Source organism: Pleurodeles waltl, chromosome 2_2, assembly GCF_031143425.1.
Source record: "Pleurodeles waltl isolate 20211129_DDA chromosome 2_2, aPleWal1.hap1.20221129, whole genome shotgun sequence".
In the NCBI taxonomy this organism is placed as follows: Eukaryota; Metazoa; Chordata; class Amphibia; order Caudata; family Salamandridae; genus Pleurodeles; species Pleurodeles waltl.
The window spans coordinates 224,775,902-224,801,619 of NC_090439.1; the positions used below are offsets into that span (position 1 = coordinate 224,775,902).

General features: G+C 46.6%; 1 protein-coding gene across 1 annotated transcript in view; it reads right to left on the reverse strand.

Annotated features, from left to right (window-relative positions):
• Positions 1-25,436, reverse strand: part of MARCHF6 (membrane associated ring-CH-type finger 6) — a 1,058,737-nt gene extending 1,033,301 nt beyond the window's left edge. The window contains exon 1 of the mRNA XM_069219690.1: positions 25,152-25,436. Within this exon, the coding sequence (XP_069075791.1) occupies positions 25,152-25,170 (19 nt within the window). The 5' untranslated portion in view covers positions 25,171-25,436. The remainder of the gene's footprint in view (positions 1-25,151) is intronic.
• Between the last annotated feature and the right edge of the window lie 282 nt (positions 25,437-25,718).

Genomic DNA, 25,718 nt, shown 5'->3' on the forward strand with positions numbered 1-25,718 from the left:
GCGCAGCAACAGATGGTTCTGAGTTACACTTCTGTTATAGGATCACAGTCAGTAGCTACAGCACCCATGATGAATCAAGATATGGGAGTTAATGCTCCACAGGGTTTGGGACTTGGACAGTCACCAGCTGCTATATCATTTCCAATTACTGTTGGTCCACTAGTACCGCTGTATGCGCAAGAGAAGCCTGGCGTATGCGATCAGGGAGTAATGACTCAGGAGGCGATAAGAGGAGGGTCTATCGGAAACCTGCAGGGAATAACACAGGGAAGTCAGTCAGCCGAAAGGTCTAGATCCTTGCTAGACTTTAGTCCGATTGGGGTTCCTTTCGAGACAATGAGGCAAGCAGGGTTAGGTATGCTAACCCCACAAATACGACACAGACACCTATGGTGCAGTCTTGGAACTTTTTTTTGCAAGGCTTAACAGCGCAACAACTGAACGAGTGGTTAGACAAGCTCAACGCTTCGCAGACTACTACAGTGTCCACGGAGAAGTCAGAAAGAGATGAGTACCTGAATTTTGTGAGACTGGGTGTGGAAGCTGCAGAACTAGTAGACGGAACAATGGGAGTGAACAGATTAGAATCATACACAGAAGCAGAGTTAAGGTACCTATGCCCTAAGATAACCAGAGAAGTGAGCAAGGTGCATCAGAGGTTGGCGAACCTGGCAGATAAATACGGCATAGACATAGAAAGTACTAAACATTTGAAGAGGAGTTACAGGTTAGATTTTGAGCCTAAAGACTTCGAACCCATGAGATCTACTGGGATGAAAGCACATCTTAAAGAGATACTGCAGAGTGCTCAGAAATAGGGAGCCTTAGAGAAGTGGGAAAGCAGAGGGGCAAAGAAGAGAGATGAAGAGGTCGCGGGGACAATAAAAATTTTGCCAATGAGAGAAACAGGTGGGGGAGTTTTAGTCCATGTACCGTGGTCTAGAGGTGACATCCTCTCATTCACAAATGATTATCTCAGGTTGAGGGAGAAATCGATAGAGTGGTATCAGCAGACAGACAGGTTTGTGAAACCTGCGAAATGACTCCGGGAAGACTTGAATACCCCCTTTGAGATTATAGTTCCACATGACTTATGGCTTGAGTGCAAGAGAGGCATAGACTGGCCGACAGAGGAGCCGGCAAGGGATAAAGTTACAGGAGCACAGTCTGAGGTGTTGATGAAATATTATCATAAAGTGATTGAGTTTCTGAAGCAGAAAGTGTCGCTGAAAGTTACTGATTGGCAGAAAATTGATCAAACCTCACAGGAGGCCAAAGAGTCTATTCATGCTTACTATGAGAGATTGTTGAAAGCGTTCAACCATTACAGTGACACTGAAGTCATTGAGCCGAAAGAAATGAATCATCTTGTGTTCAGGTTTGTTGAAGGTTTGAGGCCAGAGAAGATTAGCCAGATGATTAAGAATCACTTGATCTGTTGCCAAGCGAAGCCGACTGATTAGGTGTTGCAGTATGCGAAATACTGTAGTGACGAGATTTAACTGAAACAGAGAAAGTTGAAGGAGAAAGTGATGGTGATGCAGATTAAGGCAGCGCAGGCAGGAATGCAGGGAAATGGAATCCAGCAGGTAGTACAGCAGCAACCGCAGGGAAATGGAATGTTTCAGGCACAGCCAAGAGGAAGAGGTTGTGGAGGTTGTGTGAACAGGTGTAGGAGGCTGGACTGGCTTGTGGTGAGTACCAAGGGGTACTTACACCTTGCACCAGGCCCAGGTATCCCTTATTATTGTATAGGGTGTCTAGCAGCTTAGGCTGATAGATAATGGTAGCTTAGCAGAGCAGCTTAGGCTGAACTAGGAGACGAGTGAAGCTCCTACAGTACCACTAGTGTCATATGCACAATATCGTAAGAAAACACAATACACAGATATACTAAAAATAAAGGTACTTTATTTTTATGACAATATGCCAAAAGTATCTCAGTGAGTACCCTCAGTATGAGGATAGCAAATATACACAAGATATATGTACACAATACCAAAAATATGCAGTATAGTATTAGAAAACAGTGCAAACAATGTATAGTTACAATAGGATGCAATGGGGACACATAGGGATAGGGGCAACACAAACCATACACTCCAAAAGTGGAATGCGAACCACGAATGGACCCCAAACCTATGGGACCTTGTAGAGGGTCGTTGGGACTGTAAGAAAACAGTGAGGGTTAAAAAAATAGCCCACCCCAAGACCCTGAAAAGTGAGTTCAAAGTGCACTAAAGTTCCCCAAAGAGCACAGAAGTCGTGATAGGGGAATTCTGCAGGAAAGACCAAAACCAGCAATGCAACAACGATGGATTTCCAGACGAGGGTACCTGTGGAACAAGGGGACCAGGTCCAAAAGTCACGACCAAGTCGAGAGTGGGCAGATGCCCAGGAAATGCCAGCTGTGGGTGCAAAGAAGCTGCTACTGGACCGTAGAAGCTGAGGATTCTGCAGGAACGACAAGGGCTAGAAACTTCCCCTTTGGAGGATGGATGCCCCACACCGTGGAGAGTCGTGCAGAATTGTTTTCCTGAAGAAAGACCGCAAACAAGCCTTGCTAGCTCCAAGTCGTGCGGTTAGGGTTTTTGGATGCTGCTGTGGCCCAGGAGGGACCAGGATGTCGCCAATTGCGTCAGGGGACAGAGGGGGGCGCCCAGCAGGACGAGGAGCCCTCTCAGAAGCAGGCAGCACCCGCAGAAGTGCCGGAACAGGCACTACGAAGAGGAGTGAAACGGTGCTCACCCGAAGTTGCACAAAGGAGTCCCACGCCGCCGGAGGACAACTTAGGAGGTCGTGCAATGCAGGTTAGAGTGCCGTGGACCCAGGCATGGCTGTGCACAAAGGATTTCCGCCGGAAGTGCACAGGGCCCGGAGTAGCTGCAAAAGACGCGGTTCCCAGCAATGCAGTCTGGCGTGGGGAGGCAAGGGCTTACCTCCACCAAACTTGGACTGAAGAGTCACTGGACTGTGGGAGTCACTTGGACAGAGTTGCTGGATTCAAGGGACCTCGCTCGTCGTGTTGAGAGGAGACCCAGGGGACCGGTGATGCAATTCTTTGGTGCCTGCGGTTGCAGGGGGAAGATTCCGTCGACCCACAGGAGATTTCTTCGGAGCTTCTAGTGCAGAGAGGAGGCAGACTACCCCCACAGCATGCACTACCAGGAAAGCAGTCGAGAAGGCGGCAGGATCAGCGTTACAGAGTTGCAGTAGTCGTCTTCGCTACTTTGTTGCAGTTTGGCAGGCTTCCAGCGCGGTCAGCAGTCGATTCCTTGGAAGAAGGTGAAGAGAGAGATGCAGAGGAACTCTGATGAGCTCTTGCATTCGTTATCTAAGGAATTCCCCAAAGCAGAGACCCTAAATAGCCAGAAAAGAGGGTTTGGCTACTTAGGAGAGAGGATAGGCTAGCAACACCTGAAGGAGCCTATCAGAAGGAGTCTGTGACGTCACCTGCTGGCACTGGCCACTCAGAGCAGTCCAGTGTGACAGCAGCACCTCTGTTTCCAAGATGGCAGAGGTCTGGAGCACACTGGAGGAGCTCTGGGCACCTCCCAGGGGAGGTGCAGGTCAGGGGAGTGGTCACTCCCCTTTCCTTTGTCCAGTTTTGCGCCAGAGCAGGGCTGAGGGGTCCCTGAACCGGTGTAGACTGGCTTATGCAGAAATGGGCACCATCTGTGCCCATGAAAGCATTTCCAGAGGCTGGGGGAGGCTACTCCTCCCCTGCCTGAACACCTTTTTCCAAAGGGAGAGGGTGTAACACCCTCTCTCTGAGGAAGTCCTTTGTTCTGCCTTCCTGGGCCAAGCCTGGCTGGACCCCAGGAGGGCAGAAACCTGTCTGAGGGGTTGGCAGCAGCAGCAGCTGCTGTGAAACCCCTGAGAAGGCAGTTTGGCAGTACCCGGGTCTGTGCTACAGACCCGTGGGATCATGGGATTGTACCAACAATGCCAGGATGGCATAGAGGGGGCAATTCCATGATCTTAGACATGTTACATGGCCATATTCGGAGTTACCATTGTGAAGCTACACATAGGTAGTGACCTACATGTAGTGCACGCGTGTAATGGTGTCCCCGCACTCACAAAGTTCGGGGAATTGGCCCTGAACAATGTGGGGGCACCTTGGCTAGTGCCAGGGTGCCCACACACTAAGTAACTTAGCACCCAACCTTTACCAGGTAAAGGTTAGACATATAGGTGACTTATAAGTTACTTAAGTGCAGTGTAAAATGGTTGTGAAATAACGTGGACGTTATTTCACTCAGGCTGCAGTGGCAGGCCTGTGTAAGAATTGTCAGAGCTCCCTATGGGTGCCAAAAGAAATGCTGCAGCCCATTGAGATCTCCTGGAACCCCAATACCCTGGGTACCTCAGTACCATATACTAGGGAATTATAAGGGTGTTCCAGTATGCCAATGTAAAATGGTAAAATTGGTCACTAGCCTGTTAGTGACAATTTGAAAGAAATGAGAGAGCATAACCACTGAGGTTCTGATTAGCAGAGCCTCAGTGAGACAGTTAGTCATAACACAGGTAACACATACAGGGCACACTTATGAGCACTGGGGCCCTGGCTGGCAGGGTCCCAGTGACACATACAACTAAAACAACATATATACAGTGAAATATGGGGGTAACATGCCAGGCAAGATGGTACTTTCCTACAACAGGGGTTCGGACATTAATACTGTTGTGGTTCAAAATGATGTGCAGGGGATGAAAAAGGTGTCGCCATGTCACGCGTGTGGGGGCATGGGGCACTGGAAGCGGGAATGTCCAATGGTGGTGCAGGATGGTGTTGTTCAACAAAGCAATGATGTCGGTACATTTCAAAATGTGAGGGGTCCAAAAATAAGGGGACAAAATCCAAACTTCCAGAACAACATGTTTCAGATGCAGGGGTTACAGCCCATGCAGCAGATACAAATGCCGCGTGTCCAACCAGCACAGCTGCAACAAGTACAACAGCAGATTCCCATGGTACCTAGACAGCAAATGCAGATACCATTAGCTCCAATGGGACAGCAACAGGTGATGCTTCCTCAACAGGTCAAATAATGAGTCAAAATAACACTGTACAACAGTTCCCATTGGGTGGTGAGGACGGAATAAACGATGAATGGTCAAATGATTGTTCAGACAGTGAGGAGTGCAGGCTTGCAGCGTCCCTAGATGTAGATCAGAGGGGTCCTTATGTAGAGGGAAAGGTGATGGGACATAAGGTTTCATTCCTGGTTCACACACGCTCTACAGTCAGAAGTGCAGAGGTTCCGAAGTTGCCACTTTCGGGCGTACTATAAGGGTGGTAGGAGTAGCAAATCAGTTCCTGACAAACCAGATTACAGATCCGGTTCAAGTTGAAATTGGTAACTTCCAGGGATTACATAAATTTGTAGTCTGTGATTCGAGTCCCGTATCCTTACTGGGAAGAGACTTGCTGTGCAAAACGAGGTGTTTAATTACATGTTCCAACTATGGAATTGAGGTATAGACAAACAGTGATGATGAAGGGGACGATGTTCAGATCTCTGAGATAGAGACGGAAATGGCAAATGAGGAATAACCTTTGATAACCTTATTCTCAATGCTCACAGTGAACAACTTACCAGCTGACTTGCAGGGAACAGTGACAGAGAAAGTGTGGGACCTGACAGGAAAGGAAGTAGGGCTAATAAAAGGAGTAAAACCAGTCAAAGTAGAAGTGAAGCCAAATGCAGTGTTTCCCCAGGTACCGCAGTACCACATGGCACAAGATGTCCTTATCCAAGTGACGCAGATAATTGCAGACTTTGTGAAGCAAGGGGTTCTGAAAGAAGTATTGAGCAGCCCGTGTAATTCACCAATAATGGGTCTGAAAAAGCCTTGTGGGAAAGTTCGAATTGTTCAAGACCTGAGAAAAATAAATGAGATTGTGGTAAAATGTTGCCCCATAGTGCCAAATCCAGCAGTGATTATGTTTCAGGTTCCGTGTGATGCAGAGTGGTTCACAGTTGTGGATCTGTCTCAAGCATTCTTTTCGGTGCCTCTTCATGAGGATAGCCAATTTCTCTTCAGTTTCAAATTCCTGGACAAGGTTTATAGTTGGTGCAGAATTCCTCAATGGTTTTCTGAGTCACCGTTCATCTTCAATCAGATATTGAAGAAGGATTTGGAGTCGTAAGAATTACCTTTCAGTTCGACTCTAGTGCAGTACATTGATGATTTGTTAATTGCGCCCAGAACAAAAGATGACTGCAGGTACGACAATTGCAATGTTAAATCATTAGGGAAAGAATGGACATAAAGTGTCCCCAAAGAAGCTGCAATACTGTCAGAAAGAATTGAAGTATCTAGGTCACCTGATTGAAAAGGGCTCCAGGAGAATATCCAAAGAAAGAGTGACAGCCATTCCGCAGATGAATCCCCCGACAACAAAGAGAGATGTCAGGATGTTCCTGGGAATGGTTGGCTACTGTCGTCGGAGGATCCCCAACTTCTCGATTATCTCTAAACCTTTAGCGAAGTTAACAGTTAAGGAAGTACTGGATGGCCCGGGTACTATAACCATGTCCGAGACAGAGATGAAGGCATTCATGGAACTGAGGGAAAGTATGTGCAGGGCACCAGCTTTTGGTATGCCAGATTACACAAAGCCATTTGTTCTGTTTTGTCATGAACGGGATGCTTGTTCTTTGTCTGTCCTGACACAGGTCCATGGAGGTGCAAACCGCCCAGTAGCATATTTTTCAGCTACTTTGGACCCAGCCGCAGCAGCCTTACCAGATTGTTTGCGTGAAGTTGCAGCAGTTGGTCAAAGCCTCACTCTGTGTGAAGGTATAGTGATGGGACATTCCCTAACAGTAATGGTCCCTCATTCAGTTAAAATCCTGCTGACCCAAACCAAGACGCAACACATGACAAATGCGAGACTTACAAGATATGAGACAATTATACTGGGGTCTCCTAATGTTTCCCTGAAACGATGTACTGTATTGAACCTGGCAACTTTGCTTCCTATTGAAAATGTGAACATTGATGATGCTGAGGAAGTCGAACATGATTGTCTGGAGTTAACAGATCTGTGCACCAAACCAAGACCCGACATTAAAGATACTCAATTAGAGGAAAATGATTACATTATGTTTGTTGGTGGTTCATGCATGAGAGACTCAGTGGGAGTACTGAGAGCTGGGTTTGCCGTGTGTACAATCACCGGTATTTTAGAAGCTTCTGGGCTCGAAAGAGTGTACTCTGCACAAGTGGCAGAATTATTTGCTCTTACTAGGGCATGGCACGCAGCTAAAAACCTGAAAGTCACTATCTATACTGACAGCAGATATGGATCTGGAATTGTACATGATTTTGGCCAACTACGGTCACAGAGTGGTTTCATGACCTCTTCTGGTTCTCCAGTGAAGAATGGCGAGAAAATTAAGGATTTGTTGCACACGATTCAGTTACCTCTTGAAACTGCTGTGGTGAAATGTAATGCCCACGTTAAGTCACAAGACTTTGTGTCAATGGGAAATGGATATGCAGATCAAGTCGCAAGGTTTTGTGCATTGAACTGTATATCATTTCGAGATCAGTGGGAATTGTTACTGAAACAGAGAATGAAACGTGCAGAATTTGCATTGAGTATAGTTGACACTTTAGACGAGTTAAAATCCTTGCAAGGACGTGCCTGCAGAGAGGAAAACCGCTCCTGGCAGAGGATGCAATGCGTACAGAGGTCTGATGACTTGTGGGTCTCAGAGGAGGGGAAAATGGTTTTGCCAAATAGTCTTTTGTCACAGTTTGCAAGATTTTACCATGGTCAAGCACATCTTGGGAGAGACGCAATGATCAGGTTGTTCAAAATCGATTGGTTCAATCCGAAATTCAGACAAGCTGCAGAGGTTATCTGTCACAGGTGCATCATCTGTCAGCAGATGAATGCGGGGAAAGGTACTGTGGTGACTTTGAGCCACATAGGGAGAGCTGGAGGTCCGTTTAGCAAGATGCAGATGGATTTTATTGAGATGCCTGTGTGTAGAGGCTTGAGGTATGTGTTGGTGATTGTGTGCGTTTCAGTCACCGGATTGAAGCTTACCCTACATGTAGAAATGACAGCCTCACAGTAGCGAAACTGCTGCTTAGGGAGCCAATACCACGTTTCGGGTTTCCGATCTCTTTAGAATCAGATAGGGGCAGACACTTCAACAATGAAGTGATTAAGCTCTAGTGTGCCGCACTGAACATTGAACAGAAGTTGCACTGTAGCTATCGCCCTGAAGCATCAGGACTAGTGGAACAGATGAATGGTACCCTGAAGTCGAGAATGGCAAAGATGTGCGCAGCTACAAATTTGAAATGGCCAGATGCATTGCCCTTAGTGCTGATGTCAATGAGAAACACGCCTGACAAGAAAACAGGACTGTCTCCCCACGAAATTCTAATGGGTCGCGCTACGAGATTGCCTGCAGTGCCTGCACATGCTCTTGTAAATATTACGGATGATATGGTGTTGGACTATTGCAAGGGTCTGGCGGACGTGGTCCGCTCTTTCTCTCACCAGGTGGAGGCCACTACACTGCCACCGATATGTGATCCAACTCATACTCTGAAGGCTGGTGACTGGGTTTTTGTCAAGAAGCACGTGAGGAAATCATGTCTGGAGCCACGTTGGAAGGGGCCATATCAAGTAATACTGACAACTACCACAGCTGTTAAATGTGCAGGGCTTCCGAATTGGATAAATGCCAGTCACACAAAGAAGGTGACGTGTCCAACTGATAAGGAACTTGAGTTATCCAAAACAACAGCTGCAGAGAAGGAAGTCTCAGGGCCGGTGTAAGGAAATGCCTCCTTGGCATGGTTGCCCCCTGACTTTTTGCCTTTGCTGATGCTATGTTTACAATTGAAAGTGTGCTAAGGCCTGCTAACCAGGCCCCAGCACCAGTGTTCTTTCCCTAACCTGTACTTTTGTATCCACAATTGGCAGACCCTGGCATCCAGATAAGTCCCTTGTAACTGGTACTTCTAGTACCAAGGGCCCTGATGCTAAGGAAGGTCTCTAAGGGCTGCAGCATGTCTTATGCCACCCTGGAGACCTCTCACTCAGCACAGACACACTGCTTACCAGCTTGTGTGTGCTAGTGAGAACAAAACGAGTAAGTCGACATGGCACTCCCCTCAGGGTGCCATGCCAGCCTCTCACTGCCTATGCAGTATAGGTAAGACACCCCTCTAGCAGGCCTTACAGCCCTAAGGCAGGGTGCACTATACCATAGGTGAGGGTACCAGTGCATGAGCATGGTACCCCTACAGTGTCTAAACAAAACCTTAGACATTGTAAGTGCAGGGTAGCCATAAGAGTATATGGTCTGGGAGTCTGTCAAACACGAACTCCACAGCACCATAATGGCTACACTGAAAACTGGGAAGTTTGGTATCAAACTTCTCAGCACAATAAATGCACACTGATGCCAGTGTACATTTTATTGCAAAATACACCCCAGAGGGCACCTTAGAGGTGCCCCCTGAAACTTAACCGACTGTCTGTGTAGGCTGACTAGTTCCAGCAGCCTGCCACACTAGAGACATGTTGCTGGCCCCATGGGGAGAGTGCCTTTGTCACTCTGAGGCCAGTAACAAAGCCTGCACTGGGTGGAGATGCTAACACCTCCCCCAGGCAGGAGCTGTAACACCTGGCGGTGAGCCTCAAAGGCTCACCCCTTTGTCACAGCCCAGCAGGGCACTCCAGCTTAGTGGAGTTGCCCGCCCCCTCCGGCCACGGCCCCCACTGTTGGCGGCAAGGCTGGAGGGAACAAAGAAAGCAACAAGGAGGAGTCACTGGCCAGTCAGGACAGCCCCTAAGGTGTCCTGAGCTGAGGTGACTAACTTTTAGAAATCCTCCATCTTGCAGATGGAGGATTCCCCTAATAGGGTTAGGATTGTGACCCCCTCCCCTTGGGAGGAGGCACAAAGAGGGTGTACCCACCCTCAGGGCTAGTAGCCATTGGCTACTAACCCCCCAGACCTAAACACGCCCTTAAATTTAGTATTTAAGGGCTACCCTGAACCCTAGAAAATTAGATTCCTGCAAACTACAAGAAGAAGGACTGCCTAGCTGAAAACCCCTGCAGAGGAAGACCAGAAGACGACAACTGCCTTGGCTCCAGAAACTCACCGGCCTGTCTCCTGCCTTCCAAAGAACTATGCTCCAGCGACGCCTTCCAAGGGACCAGCGACCTCTGAATCCTCTGAGGACTGCCCTGCTTCGAAAAAGACAAGAAACTCCCGAGGACAGCGGACCTGCTCCAAAAAGACTGCAACTTTGTTTCAAGGAGCAGCTTTAAAGACCCTGCAATCTCCCCGCAAGAAGCGTGAGACTTGCAACACTGCACCCGGCGACCCCGACTCGGCTGGTGGAGAACCAACACCTCAGGGAGGACCCCCGGACGACTCTACGACTGTGAGTACCAAAACCTGTCCCCCCTGAGCCCCCACAGCGCCGCCTGCAGAGGGAATCCCGAGGCTTCCCCTGACCGCGACTCTCTGAAACCTAAGTCCCGACGCCTGGAAAAGACCCTGCACCCGCAGCCCCCAGGACCTGAAGGACCGGACTTTCACTGGAGAAGTGACCCCCAGGAGTCCCTCTCCCTTGCCCAAGTGGAGGGTTCCCCGAGGAAGCCCCCCCCTTGCCTGCCTGCCTGCAGCGCTGAAGAGATCCGTTGATCTCTCATAGACTAACATTGCAAACCCGACGCTTGTTTCTACACTGCACCCGGCCGCCCCCGCGCTGCTGAGGGTGAAATTTCTGTGTGGGCTTGTGTCCCCCCCGGTGCCCTACAAAACCCCCCTGGTCTGCCCTCCGAAGACGCGGGTACTTACCTGCAAGCAGACCGGAACCGGGGCACCCCCTTCTCTCCATTCTAGCCTATGCGTTTTGGGCACCACTTTGAACTCTGCACCTGACCGGCCCTGAGCTGCTGGTGTGGTGACTTTGGGGTTGCTCTGAACCCCCAACGGTGGGCTACCTTGGACCAAGAACTGAACCCTGTAAGTGTCTTACTTACCTGGTAAAACTAACAAAAACTTACCTCCCCCAGGAACTGTGAAAATTGCACTAAGTGTCCACTTTTGAAATAACTTGAAAAGTATACATGCAATTGAAATGATTCAAAGTTCCTAATGTACTTACCTGCAATACCTTTCAAACAAGATATTACATGTTAAATTTGAACCTGTGGTTCTTAAAATAAACTAAGAAAAGATATTTTTCTATAACAAAACCTATTGGCTGGATTTGTCTCTGAGTGTGTGTACCTCATTTATTGTCTATGTGTATGTACAACAAATGCTTAACACTACTCCTTGGATAAGCCTACTGCTCGACCACACTACCACAAAATAGAGCATTAGTATTATCTATTTTTACCACTATTTTACCTCTAAGGGGAACCCTTGGACTCTGTGCATGCTATTCCTTACTTTGAAATAGCACATACAGAGCCAACTTCCTACATTGGTGGATCAGCGGTGGGGTACAAGACTTTGCATTTGCTGGACTACTCAGCCAATACCTGATCACACGACAAATTCCAAAATTGTCATTAGAAATTGATTTTTGCAATTTGAAAAGTTTTCTAAATTCTTAAAAGACCTGCTAGGGCCTTGTGTTAGATCCTGTTTAGCATTTCTTTTAGAGTTTAAAAGTTTGTAAAAGTTTGAATTAGATTCTAGAACCAGTTGTAGATTCTTAAAAAGTATTCCAACTTTTAGAAGCAAAATGTCTAGCACAGATGTGACTGTGGTGGAACTCGACACCACACCTTACCTCCATCTTAAGATGAGGGAGCTAAGGTCACTCTGTAAAATAAAGAAAATAACAATGGGCCCCAAACCTACCAAAATACAGCTCCAGGAGCTTTTGGCAGAGTTTGAAAAGGCCAACCCCTCTGAGGGTGGCAACTCAGAGGAAGAGGATAGTGGCTTGGAGGAAAATTCCCCCCTACCAGTCCTATCTAGGGAGAACAGGGTCTCTCAAACCCTGACTCCAAAAATAATAGTCAGAGATGCTGGTTCCCTCACAGGAGAGACCAACACCTCTGAAATCACTGAGGATAACTCCAGTGAAGAGGACATCCAGTTAGCCAGGATGGCCAAAAGATTGGCTTTGGAAAGACAGATCCTAGCCATAGAGAGGGAAAGACAAGAGATGGGCCTAGGACCTATCAATGGTGGCAGCAACATAAATAGGGTCAGAGATTCTCCTGACATGTTGAAAATCCCTAAAGGGATTGTAACTAAATATGAAGATGGTGATGACATCACCAAATGGTTCACAGCTTTTGAGAGGGCTTGTGTAACCAGAAAAGTGAACAGATCTCACTGGGGTGCTCTCCTTTGGGAAATGTTCACAGGAAAGTGTAGGGATAGACTCCTCACACTCTCTGGAAAAGATGCAGAATCCTATGACCTCATGAAGGGTACCCTGATTGAGGGCTTTGGATTCTCCACTGAGGAGTATAGGATTAGATTCAGGGGGGCTCAAAAATCCTCGAGCCAGACCTGGATTGACTTTGTAGACTACTCAGTAAAAACACTAGATGGTTGGATTCAAGGCAGTGGTGTAAGTAATTATGATGGGCTGTACAATTTATTTGTGAAAGAACACCTGTTAAGTAATTGTTTCAATGATAAACTGCATCAGCATCTGGTAGACCTAGGACCAATTTCTCCCCAAGAATTGGGAAAGAAGGCGGACCATTGGGTCAAGACAAGGGTGTCCAAAACTTCCACAGGGGGTGACCAAAAGAAAGGGGTCACAAAACCTCCCCAGGGGAAAGGTGGTGAGACAGCCAAAAATAAAAATAGTCAAGAGTCTTCTAAAGGCCCCCAAAAACCTGCACAGGAGGGTGGGCCCAGAGCCTCTTCACAAAACAATCCTGGGTACAAGGGTAAAAACTTTGATCCCAAAAAGGCCTGGTGTCGAAACTGTAGTCAGTCTGGACACCAAACTGGAGACAAGGCCTGTCCCAAGAAAAGTTCCACTCCAAACTCCAATCCAGGTAACACTGGAATGGCTAGTATCCAAGTGGGATCAACAGTGTGCCCAGAGCAAATCAGGGTCCACACTGAAGCTACTCTAGTCTCTGAGGGTGGGGTGGATTTAGCCACACTAGCTGCCTGGCCCCCTAACATGCAAAAATACAGGCAGCAGCTCTTTATTAATGGGACAAGTGTAGAGGGCCTGAGGGATACAGGTGCCAGTGTCACCATGGTGACAGAGAAACTGGTTTCCCCTGGCCAATACCTGACTGGAAAAACTTATACAGTCACCAATGCTGACAATCAAACTAAAGCACATCCCATGGCAATGGTAACTTTAGAATGGGGAGGGGTCAATGGCCTGAAACAGGTGGTGGTCTCCTCAAACATCCCAGTAGACTGTCTGCTTGGAAATGACCTGGAGTCCTCAGCATGGGCTGAGGTAGAACTAAAAACCCATGCAGCCATGCTGGGTATCCCTGAACTGGTGTGTGTAAAAACAAGAGCACAATGCAAGGCACAGGGTGAAAAAGTAGAGCTGGAGTCTGGAAAAATGGCCCAGCCTACCAAGAGAAAAGGAAAGTCAGTTGGGAAACCAACTGCAACACAGTCAGAAAAAGGGAACCTCTCTTCTCAGGAAGAAGTTCTGCCCTCTGAGGGAACTGAGCCTTTGGAACTTGAACCTTATCAGGTTGAGCTCTTAGGCCCAGGGGGACCCTCAAGGGAGGAGCTGTGTAAGGGACAAGAAACCTGTCCCTCTCTTGAAGGCCTTAGGCAGCAAGCTGCTGAAGAGTCCAAGGGCAAGAAAAATGGAACACATGGGGTCTATTGGGAAGATGGACTCCTGTACACTGAGGCCAGAGACCCCAAACCTGGTGCCACTAGGAGAGTGGTAGTGCCTCAGTCGTTCAGAGAGTTTATTCTGACCTTAGCCCATGATATTCCCCTTGCTGGGCATTTGGGACAAACCAAGACGTGGGAGAGGTTAGTCAACCACTTCTACTGGCCCAATATGTCCCAGAAGGTTAAGGAGTTTTGCCTCTCCTGCCCCACCTGTCAATCCAGTGGTAAGACAGGTGGGCACCCAAAGGCCCCCCTCATTCCACTTCCAGTGGTGGGGGTCCCCTTTGAAAGAGTGGGTGTGGACATAGTTGGTCCACTGGAACCTCCCACAGCCTCAGGAAATATGTACATCCTAGTAGTAGTGGATCATGCTACTAGGTATCCTGAAGCTATTCCCCTTAGGTCGACTACTGCCCCTGCAGTAGCCAAGGCCCTCATTGGTATCTTTACCAGAGTGGGTTTCCCTAAGGAGGTGGTGTCTGACAGAGGTACCAACTTCATGTCAGCATACCTAAAACACATGTGGAATGAGTGTGGAGTGACTTACAAATTCACTACACCATACCATCCACAAACTAATGGCTTAGTTGAGAGATTCAACAAGACATTAAAAGGCATGATCATGGGGCTCCCAGAAAAACTCAAAAGGAGATGGGATGTCCTCTTGCCATGCCTGCTTTTTGCTTACAGAGAGGTGCCACAGAAGGGAGTAGGATTCTCACCCTTTGAACTTCTGTTTGGTCACCCTGTAAGGGGACCACTTGCTCTTGTTAAAGAAGGCTGGGAGAGACCTCTTCATGAGCCTAAACAAGACATAGTGGACTATGTACTTGGCCTTCGCTCTAGAATGGCAGAGTACATGGAAAAGGCAACCAAAAACCTTGAGGCCAGCCAACAGCTCCAGAAGTTTTGGTATGACCAAAAGGCTGCACTGGTTGAGTTCCAACCAGGGCAGAAAGTCTGGGTTCTGGAGCCTGTGGCTCCCAGGGCACTCCAGGACAAATGGAGTGGCCCTTACCCAGTGCTAGAAAGGAAGAGTCAGGTCACCTACCTGGTGGACCTGGGCACAAGCAGGAGCCCCAAGAGGGTGATCCATGTGAACCGCCTTAAGCTCTTCCATGACAGGGCTGATGTGAATCTGTTGATGGTAACAGATGAGGATCAGGAGGCAGAGAGTGAACCTCTCCCTGATCTTCTGTCATCAGACCCAAAAGATGGCTCAGTAGATGGAGTGATCTACTCAGACACCCTCTCTGGCCAACAGCAAGCTGATTGTAGGAGAGTCCTACAACAGTTTCCTGAACTCTTCTCCTTAACCCCTGGTCAGACACACCTGTGTACCCATGATGTGGACACAGGAGACAGCATGCCTGTCAAGAACAAAATCTTTAGACAATCTGACCATGTTAAGGAAAGCATCAAGGTGGAAGTCCACAAGATGCTGGAATTGGGAGTAATTGAGCGCTCTGACAGCCCCTGGGCTAGCCCAGTGGTCTTAGTCCCCAAACCTCACACCAAAGATGGAAAGAAAGAGATGAGGTTTTGTGTGGACTACAGAGGGCTCAATTCTGTCACCAAGACAGATGCTCATCCAATTCCTAGAGCTGATGAGCTCATAGATAAATTAGGTGCTGCCAAATTCTTAAGTACCTTTGACTTGACAGCAGGGTACTGGCAAATAAAAATGGCACCTGGAGCAAAAGAGAAAACAGCATTCTCCACACCTGATGGGCATTATCAGTTTACTGTTATGCCCTTTGGTTTAAAGAATGGCCCTGCCACCTTCCAAAGGTTGGTGAATCAAGTCCTTGCTGGCTTGGAGTCCTTTAGCACAGCTTATCTTGATGATATTGCTGTCTTTAGCTCCACCTGGCAGGATCACCTGGTCCACCTGAAGAAGGTTTTGAAGGCTCTGCAATCTGCAGGCCTCTCTATCAAGGCATCCAAATGCCAGATAGGGCAGGGAACTGTGGTTTACTTGGGCCACCTTGTAGGTGGAGGCCAAGTTCAGCCACTCCAACCCAAGATCCAGACTATTCTGGACTGGGTAGCTCCAAAAACCCAGACTCAAGTCAGGGCATTCCTTGGCTTGACTGGGTATTACAGAAGGTTTGTGAAGGGATATGGATCCATTGTGACAGCCCTCACTGAACTCACCTCCAAGAAAATGCCCAAGAAAGTGAACTGGACTGTGGAATGCCAACAGGCCTTTGACACCCTGAAACAAGCAATGTGCTCAGCACCAGTTCTAAAAGCTCCAGATTATTCTAAGCAGTTCATTGTGCAGACAGATGCCTCTGAACATGGGATAGGGGCAGTTTTGTCCCAAACAAATGATGATGGCCTTGACCAGCCTGTTGCTTTCATTAGCAGGAGGTTACTCCCCAGGGAGCAGCGTTGGAGTGCCATTGAGAGGGAGGCCTTTGCTGTGGTTTGGTCCCTGAAGAAGCTGAGACCATACCTCTTTGGGACTCACTTCCTAGTTCAAACTGACCACAGACCTCTCAAATGGCTGATGCAAATGAAAGGTGAAAATCCTAAACTGTTGAGGTGGTCCATCTCCCTACAGGGAATGGACTTTATAGTGGAACACAGACCTGGGACTGCCCATGCCAATGCAGAGGGCCTTTCCAGGTTCTTCCACTTAGAAAATGAAGACTCTCTTGGGAAAGGTTAGTCTCATCCTCTTTCGTTTGGGGGGGGGGTTGTGTAAGGAAATGCCTCCTTGGCATGGTTGCCCCCTGACTTTTTGCCTTTGCTGATGCTATGTTTACAATTGAAAGTGTGCTAAGGCCTGCTAACCAGGCCCCAGCACCAGTGTTCTTTCCCTAACCTGTACTTTTGTATCCACAATTGGCAGACCCTGGCATCCAGATAAGTCCCTTGTAACTGGTACTTCTAGTACCAAGGGCCCTGATGCCAAGGAAGGTCTCTAAGGGCTGCAGCATGTCTTATGCCACCCTGGAGACCTCTCACTCAGCACAGACACACTGCTTACCAGCTTGTGTGTGCTAGTGAGAACAAAACGAGTAAGTCGACATGGCACTCCCCTCAGGGTGCCATGCCAGCCTCTCACTGCCTATGCAGTATAGGTAAGACACCCCTCTAGCAGGCCTTACAGCCCTAAGGCAGGGTGCACTATACCATAGGTGAGGGTACCAGTGCATGAGCATGGTACCCCTACAGTGTCTAAACAAAACCTTAGACATTGTAAGTGCAGGGTAGCCATAAGAGTATATGGTCTGGGAGTCTGTCAAACACGAACTCCACAGCACCATAATGGCTACACTGAAAACTGGGAAGTTTGGTATCAAACTTCTCAGCACAATAAATGCACACTGATGCCAGTGTACATTTTATTGCAAAATACACCCCAGAGGGCACCTTAGAGGTGCCCCCTGAAACTTAACCGACTGTCTGTGTAGGCTGACTAGTTCCAGCAGCCTGCCACACTAGAGACATGTTGCTGGCCCCATGGGGAGAGTGCCTTTGTCACTCTGAGGCCAGTAACAAAGCCTGCACTGGGTGGAGATGCTAACACCTCCCCCAGGCAGGAGCTGTAACACCTGGCGGTGAGCCTCAAAGGCTCACCCCTTTGTCACAGCCCAGCAGGGCACTCCAGCTTAGTGGAGTTGCCCGCCCCCTCCGGCCACGGCCCCCACTTTTGGCGGCAAGGCTGGAGGGAACAAAGAAAGCAACAAGGAGGAGTCACTGGCCAGTCAGGACAGCCCCTAAGGTGTCCTGAGCTGAGGTGACTCTAACTTTTAGAAATCCTCCATCTTGCAGATGGAGGATTCCCCCAATAGGGTTAGGATTGTGACCCCCTCCCCTTGGGAGGAGGCACAAAGAGGGTGTACCCACCCTCAGGGCTAGTAGCCATTGGCTACTAACCCCCCAGACCTAAACACGCCCTTAAATTTAGTATTTAAGGGCTACCCTGAACCCTAGAAAATTAGATTCCTGCAAACTACAAGAAGAAGGACTGCCTAGCTGAAAACCCCTGCAGAGGAAGACCAGAAGACGACAACTGCCTTGGCTCCAGAAACTCACCGGCCTGTCTCCTGCCTTCCAAAGAACTCTGCTCCAGCGACGCCTTCCAAGGGACCAGCGACCTCTGAATCCTCTGAGGACTGCCCTGCTTCGAAAAAGACAAGAAACTCCCGAGGACAGCGGACCTGCTCCAAAAAGACTGCAACTTTGTTTCAAGGAGCAGCTTTAAAGACCCTGCAATCTCCCCGCAAGAAGCGTGAGACTTGCAACACTGCACCCGGCGACCCCGACTCGGCTGGTGGAGAACCAACACCTCAGGGAGGACCCCCGGACGACTCTACGACTGTGAGTACCAAAACCTGTCCCCCCTGAGCCCCCACAGCGCCGCCTGCAGAGGGAATCCCGAGGCTTCCCCTGACCGCGACTCTCTGAAACCTAAGTCCCGACGCCTGGAAAAGACCCTGCACCCGCAGCCCCAAGGACCTGAAGGACCGGACTTTCACTGGAGAAGTGACCCCCAGGAGTCCATCTCCCTTGCCCAAGTGGAGGGTTCCCCGAGGAAGCCCCCCCTTGCCTGCCTGCAGCGCTGAAGAGATCCGTTGATCTCTCATAGACTAACATTGCAAACCCGACGCTTGTTTCTACACTGCACCCGGCCGCCCCCGCGCTGCTGAGGGTGAAATTTCTGTGTGGGCTTGTGTCCCCCCGGTGCCCTACAAAACCCCCCTGGTCTGCCCTCCGAAGACGCGGGTACTTACCTGCAAGCAGACCGGAACCGGGGCACCCCCTTCTCTCCATTCTAGCCTATGCGTTTTGGGCACCACTTTGAACTCTGCACCTGACCGGCCCTGAGCTGCTGGTGTGGTGACTTTGGGGTTGCTCTGAACCCCCAACGGTGGGCTACCTTGGACCAAGAACTGAACCCTGCAAGTGTCTTACTTACCTGGTAAAACTAACAAAAACTTACCTCCCCCAGGAACTGTGAAAATTGCACTAAGTGTCCACTTTTGAAATAGCTATTTGTGAATAACTTGAAAAGTATACATGCAATTGAAATGATTCAAAGTTCCTAATGTACTTACCTGCAATACCTTTCAAACAAGATATTACATGTTAAATTTGAACCTGTGGTTCTTAAAATAAACTAAGAAAAGATATTTTTCTATAACAAAACCTATTGGCTGGATTTGTCTCTGAGTGTGTGTACCTCATTTATTGTCTATGTGTATGTACAACAAATGCTTAACACTACTCCTTGGATAAGCCTACTGCTCGACCACACTACCACAAAATAGAGCATTAGTATTATCTATTTTTACCACTATTTTACCTCTAAGGGGAACCCTTGGACTCTGTGCATGCTATTCCTTACTTTGAAATAGCACATACAGAGCCAACTTCCTACAGCCGGAGAGTATTCAAAGGGGAACTGAGACTGAAGGAGAGCCTGCTGAGGACGGCTTAGTCCCTCAAACAGTAAATGAGTTCCAGAGAGGTGACAGAGAGCCTATCTCAGCCGAGGCAACAGGGGAACCGAGACAAGAAGAGGTTCTCCCAGAAGCAGACTGATACGGGTTTGAAGTTGAGCTCATAACAGACCATGAAGACGAAGGAGGTGTGGCAGAAGGAGGTCGAGGCATTCTGACTCCTCCTGAGCTGATTGCTGGTCCATCAAGAGAAAGCACCATAGCACAAGAGGAGGGCACTGTTCAACGTCCTGATACACCAAGGAGAAGGAAAACACTTAAAGGAGACAACTGGCCGGAGAGACAAGCTGCAGGGGAAAGAGTGATCCCTGGTGACACAATAGAGGAAGAAGTTGATACAACCAGGAAAGAAGATTTTAGTGAAGGAGAGCTGCAGGGTGACCGCAGACTGAAAAGAAAAAGAGTTGCAAACAGAAGGTACGCAGGTCCTGAATGGGCGTATACAACTTCAGCTGAATGGCAACAAGAATTCTTGGCATTTTGTTTTGACAGAGAGGTTCCAGGTCAATACTACAGCACCTGAATTCAACATTAAGAAGAGACTATGTTAAAATTGAAATCGAAATTGATAGCTGAAAAGTTGAGAAAAGAGACTGATAAATTACCGGGTGTGACACTGATAACCTGAATTGACTTTGAAAAAACGAATATGACAAAGCTGCTAAACCCGATCTGACAAAAAGGGTCCTGGAGTGAGTGAAACGCTGTAAATACTTGCTGAGAAATAGAGACTTTGCATTGGGGGAAAAAAAGAGCTTTTTATATCATCCCCAAGTTGATTGTTTGTATTAATCTGCCTTTGGATTCTATACAGATCATGAGTTACACTAGGGATAATAGTAATAAGGGTAGGACTCATGCATGTTTAGCCGTTGGTGTGGGAATTATGTGTGCAATAATAATCATAAGTGTGATTGTGGGAATGCCATTGGTGGATAAGAAAGTGACTAACAATGCTTCAACTCCTGAAACTGCTACACTAACACTGTGGGAAAAGTTTGAGCGGGATACTAAATATTTGCATGAGGGAACTAACTCAAAAGGGGAACTATCTACTAATGTCTCCTATCGCTTGCTGAATGAGTATGTTGACATAATGGATGCAAGAAATTGTTATGTGTGCACAAAGATTCCTTCATCAGTACAAGAAGGGGTTACTTATCATAGTCTGCCATTAACCTACGGGATAAGTTGTAGTTTGCTATTAACAAGATTCTGTAATCAAGAACATGTGCAATACTTTTATTCTAATTTAGATGTAGTGTTTTCTTTTGTGCCCGTGATTGAGTTTCTAAACAAATTAGCTAAAGAGCACAGCATAAAGTTAGTTAGAGGTTTCTTTGAGCCGACACTGACATTTGGAACAGCTTATGCGCACCGTAATAATCTAACCTGCTTACTAACACCTGCAGAGAAAAGCTTCTTAGATCACACTGATGATAGACGCAAGGCACTGAAAGAAAGGCTAGAAAAGGGTTTAGAAAAACGCATGTTTGCAAATGATTATGCTTACACTGCAATAAAGACACAGGGCAAATTAGCTATAAACGCACTGCATGTAGGTAGGCTTTGCATATATAGGCCAAAATCTGAGCTTGATACTTTGTTTGTGGGAACGAGTGAGTGCAGGCATGTGTTTTTGTTTCAGAGTAAGTGGACGTTCATGTTAAATGGACAGGATCCAGCGATCCCTGGGATCTATTATATATGTGGACTTAATGCTTATTACCGTCTTCCTAAAGGATGGTATGGGACATGTTATTTGGGAATAGTTTTCCCAAAGATCTAACAGGTTGATGACTTAAAGCAAATTCTTAAAATGTCTGAATTATATCATGCTAGACAGAAAAGAGAGACAGCGGCTGCTGTCGTAGGTGACATATTTGGAGCCATAATTCCTTCAGTAGGGGTTATCCTAAACTCCATAAAGATTCGAAAGTTGTCTACTATTGTGGATAACATGCTGACAAACTTCACAGGGGCTTTACTCCTGATGGATACTGAACTTGCTGCGGAGAGGGCTATGACTCTTCAAAACCGGCTTGCTTTAGACATTCTTTTAGCAAAGAGTGGCGGAGTCTGTAAGATGCCTAATGAGCGCCATTGTTGTGCGTTCATACCAGATAACATCAAGAAGATTAGAAGTATGCTTACTAACTTAACAAGAGACAGTGCAGATTTGAAGGAGCTGAAAGAACCCGGAGTTTGGAAAAAGGTTGGGAAAGGAATTACCAAAGTAGGGAATTGGTTTAGTAGCATTTGCAAAAATAATAGGGGGTATACTGATTGTTCTAATTTGCCTATTGGGACTGTGGTTATCATGCAAAATTAATAAAAGAATTAAAAGAGATTTGGTAAAACGTAATAAAAGAAAAGGAGGAGGAAGTGTTCAAAGAAATTTGGGAAAGATCCCATAGAAAAGAAGAAATTGAGATGCGAAACTTAAAGAAAATGAGAGGCTGTGAAGGGAAATATTTTGTGTGATGACAAGTGTCATCAGAGGAGGGACTGAGAGAGCGTAGCTTATATAATCAATATTAACATGAAATAATGTATAATAATGCTGCATAGAAAATGTACTAATGTATTTTGCAAAACGCGTGCTTGAAATGTACCCATGGGGAGTGGCCACCAATATGTACGGGGACTAATGAAAATGACTAATAATGATGAATTATTATGTTAAGACATAGTTTTACACAAATTATCATAGGTTGATGTAGGAAGAATAGGAATACATCACATACAAACAAACATAAGTTCCCAAATCCCAATACAAACATTTTATGCTAGATAGTTGTAAACAAATGTAAGTAGTGAAAGGCTTAATACATGACATGTTAAAAAAAAGACAGACTGTGGGTTCAATAGAAAAGGCAGGTCATATTTAGGACAAACGAACACTTATTACTTAGGAAACTTATACACATGCTGCATTGTTAAGTTAGCTGTGCTGAAACACACAAGAGGCCCAAGCCACATTAGAATGAGAGTTTTTCTTTAAAGCTGCACCAACTGCTGCTTTCAAAATGTACACTTAGCACGAACAGGGTGGAACAGAAGGGTGTATCCTTCCTTAGCACAGTGGTCTTAAAAACCACAAGTCATTCATATTGTGTTAAGGGGAACTGTGTAAGGGTCAGATAAGTATTTGCAAGGCAGGGCTACCATGAGCAGCACGCAACATATAATCTCTTGTGCAGAAAGATAGATATGGTGAATGACGTCAGTGTAACTTACCCACCCATGAGGCCAACAAGTGCATGTGCTTCTTTACAGAGGCACCTCAATATCTTATCTGTACTGCTTGTAGTTGCTTACGTCAATGGTGAACTCTTCACCACAGTTTTTTGTGGGTTTTACAGTATAAATGCTACTGGTGTTTGAACCAGAACTCTGAACTTCAGTCATGGCCTTTATGTTGAGACTGCCTGTTGTTCCCAGCTGAAAAATCAATTAAACCTATATTATTGTGTCAAATTGATCTGTCTTATTTTATTAACAGATTACCCTCTAACAAGATTATGATGTTAAAGTTTCTGCTAATAAATTATTAGGCCCTAGTTAGCAAGAGTCGAGGCCTAGCTGCCTGGCTCTCATATTAAATGTGTTTTTTCTAACGTGCAGTGTGCTGACTTGCTGAAGGACATGAACTCTTGTTTTTCCAAAGCTAGAAGCTGAATGTAACTGTAGTAGATCCGTTCTCATGAAAATTAGACTTGCTTGTAGAAACATTTAGCCGAATGCAACAGTGTAGATTTATACCTGGTACAAGGTCGTCTGAACTGGTACAGACAATGGAGCCACTGACTAAAGATATGCAAAGAACCACAAGAGGATGAAATCATACCGGACATTCTACCCCCTGAAGACGTCAATCATATGGACCAATAAACTACGTGAGAACAGTTATGGGGTGACAAATTTGAGGAAGTAATTGAAACTCTATTGGAGGGAGATAGTGGGGTACAACTTATTAGCCAATTAACTTTAGGGGAGTGGACATCGAAAAAGGGATAAAACCCCTTGACACACGGAAATGAGTTAGTTAAGGAGATGCTGATGCGATTTGCTATGATCCAGATACTTTCTCACTCTGAATAGAGACTTTGCTGTTTGGTTCTGAGAGCCAACTTTGCCCTTATATTGCCCGGTTATACTTTACCTCCTTATGAGGGAAGTACCCTTTTGCCCTTCCTGCCTGAGCGGAGTTCCTGACTGATGGCGAATCACCTGATGTCCTGAGGACGAAGACAGAATCTGAGTGCTGACCCAATACGGAGGGTAACTATATGACAATTGATGTTATGATTGTCTGTTTGCTTTTCATTTCTAGGTACCAACTGCTACTTTTGACCGATACCATAGTTAGAGGTTTTTCTAAATTGATGTTACTAAATTGTTTTGTATCAAGTCCAACATGAAAATGCTAATTCGAGGTTAGCTAAGGGGTTCATTAAACAGACAAATGACTGAATCTATACTTTGTTGAACAATGCGCTAATGTTACTCTGCTGAGATTGATCTATGTTGGCACTGTGTTATGTTCTAATTAATATTCGTGATTCTTGCTTTGATTAAGTCTTATCAGAAGTTCTAAAACACATTTACTTTTAATAAATGCCTCCCTATGCACTGATGTAATCGGATATACTAAATGTTTCCATATGTTAAACACAAATAGTTTTTTTTATTTTGGAAACACATTATCATACTTTTACATGATGTTTGTTCCATGATTTACATACCAAACATAACATTTCCATGACTCGGCTGGTGCACAGGCTCTTGGAGCCAAGCCAGAGTCATGGCTTGCCTCTCCATTTCAATTTATTAGCTCGTCCACCTCCAAGTATAGAGAGCATACCTGCAGTCCCCACACGGTTCTAATTTTACAAGGCACTTTGCTAAGATAATTCACGAAAACATGAACAGCGACGCATTTAAAATTATAATCCTTTTTTAAGCATTAGCACAACACTAGTGAAATAAATGAACAAACAGCTGCTAGGGAACCATAAATGTTTCGCCTTTAGACAAAGGCTGCTTCATGGTAAAATCTATCTGGTGAATGATTATCAAATGTATGTAATACAGCTCTTGCTCATGGGGCAGACCGTTTCATGCTACTACAAATGGAGTGCTACTGTTACCTGTATTAATATAACTTATTTTATCCACTTCAAAAGGGGGGGGGGATGTGAGTTTGTGATCCTCGGCTTCAAACCTATAGTCAGCAAAGATCTTAGCCGCAAGCGCTCAGCTTCACTAAGCCTCTCTACTCACATGAGGTTCACGACGTATGCATTTGTAAAATGCGAACCTAGGCAAAGGCGGTCAAATGAAACTGTAACATTAAACCCAAGTAGCGTTTAAAACACAAAACCAACATGTGCATTTGGAAGCGTTCTAATGGCATTCGCAGAGGAAGATTTGATAATACCTACAATGTAACGAACGCTCGCGTCAAAACGTCTGTGAAGTCTTATAAAGATATTTGAGGCAAAGGATAAGGTAGAGTTAAGCAACAGCGCCCCGGCACAGTAAATTGTTTGGCACTGTAAAGGTGCGTGCTGGTAGCTCTAAGAGTTGTGCTCACACAAACTGTGAATCGGGAGTGGGTGAAGCATCATGCAAAGGGGCAGCTTCACTGAGAGAACTGCGCAAAGGGGACTTGGACTGTGGTAGGAACTAGACAGGTAGGACGTAAACACCGACGTCAACAGGTGAAGGGTCACGACTCCTGCACACAAAGCCTTGCTGGAGGGACCTGAGCAATGCTCCATTCCGAACGCCGCTCATGCTTAAAACTCTCACCTTCCTCGGCGGACTCCATGGTTGTGTTGTTGTTAACCAACTCCTATGTGCTGGCTTGCAGAGCCTAATGACCGAGAGCACCGCAGGGAGGAGGTGGATAGGGTATCCGCTGTCGACGCAATTACGTCACCGCAACGGATAAGCCTCCTACACCAATCGCAGCAGTCACTGCGACTCCTGGCCTGTCGCCAGTGACAGTGAGGGTGCAGGGCCCGTTACTATAAACCTATCGCCTTCCAAGGCAGGATAGACGCTAATAGGTTGGTCACGGAACAGGAAGAGGGCAGTGAGTTTATGTGCTGGGGCGAGGGCGAGGCTTGAAACACAAATATACGAGACGTCATAATCACGAGCCTCGTGCCTAATCTCTTTTAAAGCCGCAACCACTGATTCAGGACGTGGTATGAGTAATTTAGAAGACACGCATTTGCAATGCAATAGGTCTCGCGTGTTCTTCAGTTAGAGCTAGTAGTGTTGTAAATTCTTAACTGGACTTTTCTTGCATATATATTGAAAATGGTTCTCCTCCGATCCTTCTGCATTCGGGCACGTTTTGGCTCGCATCTG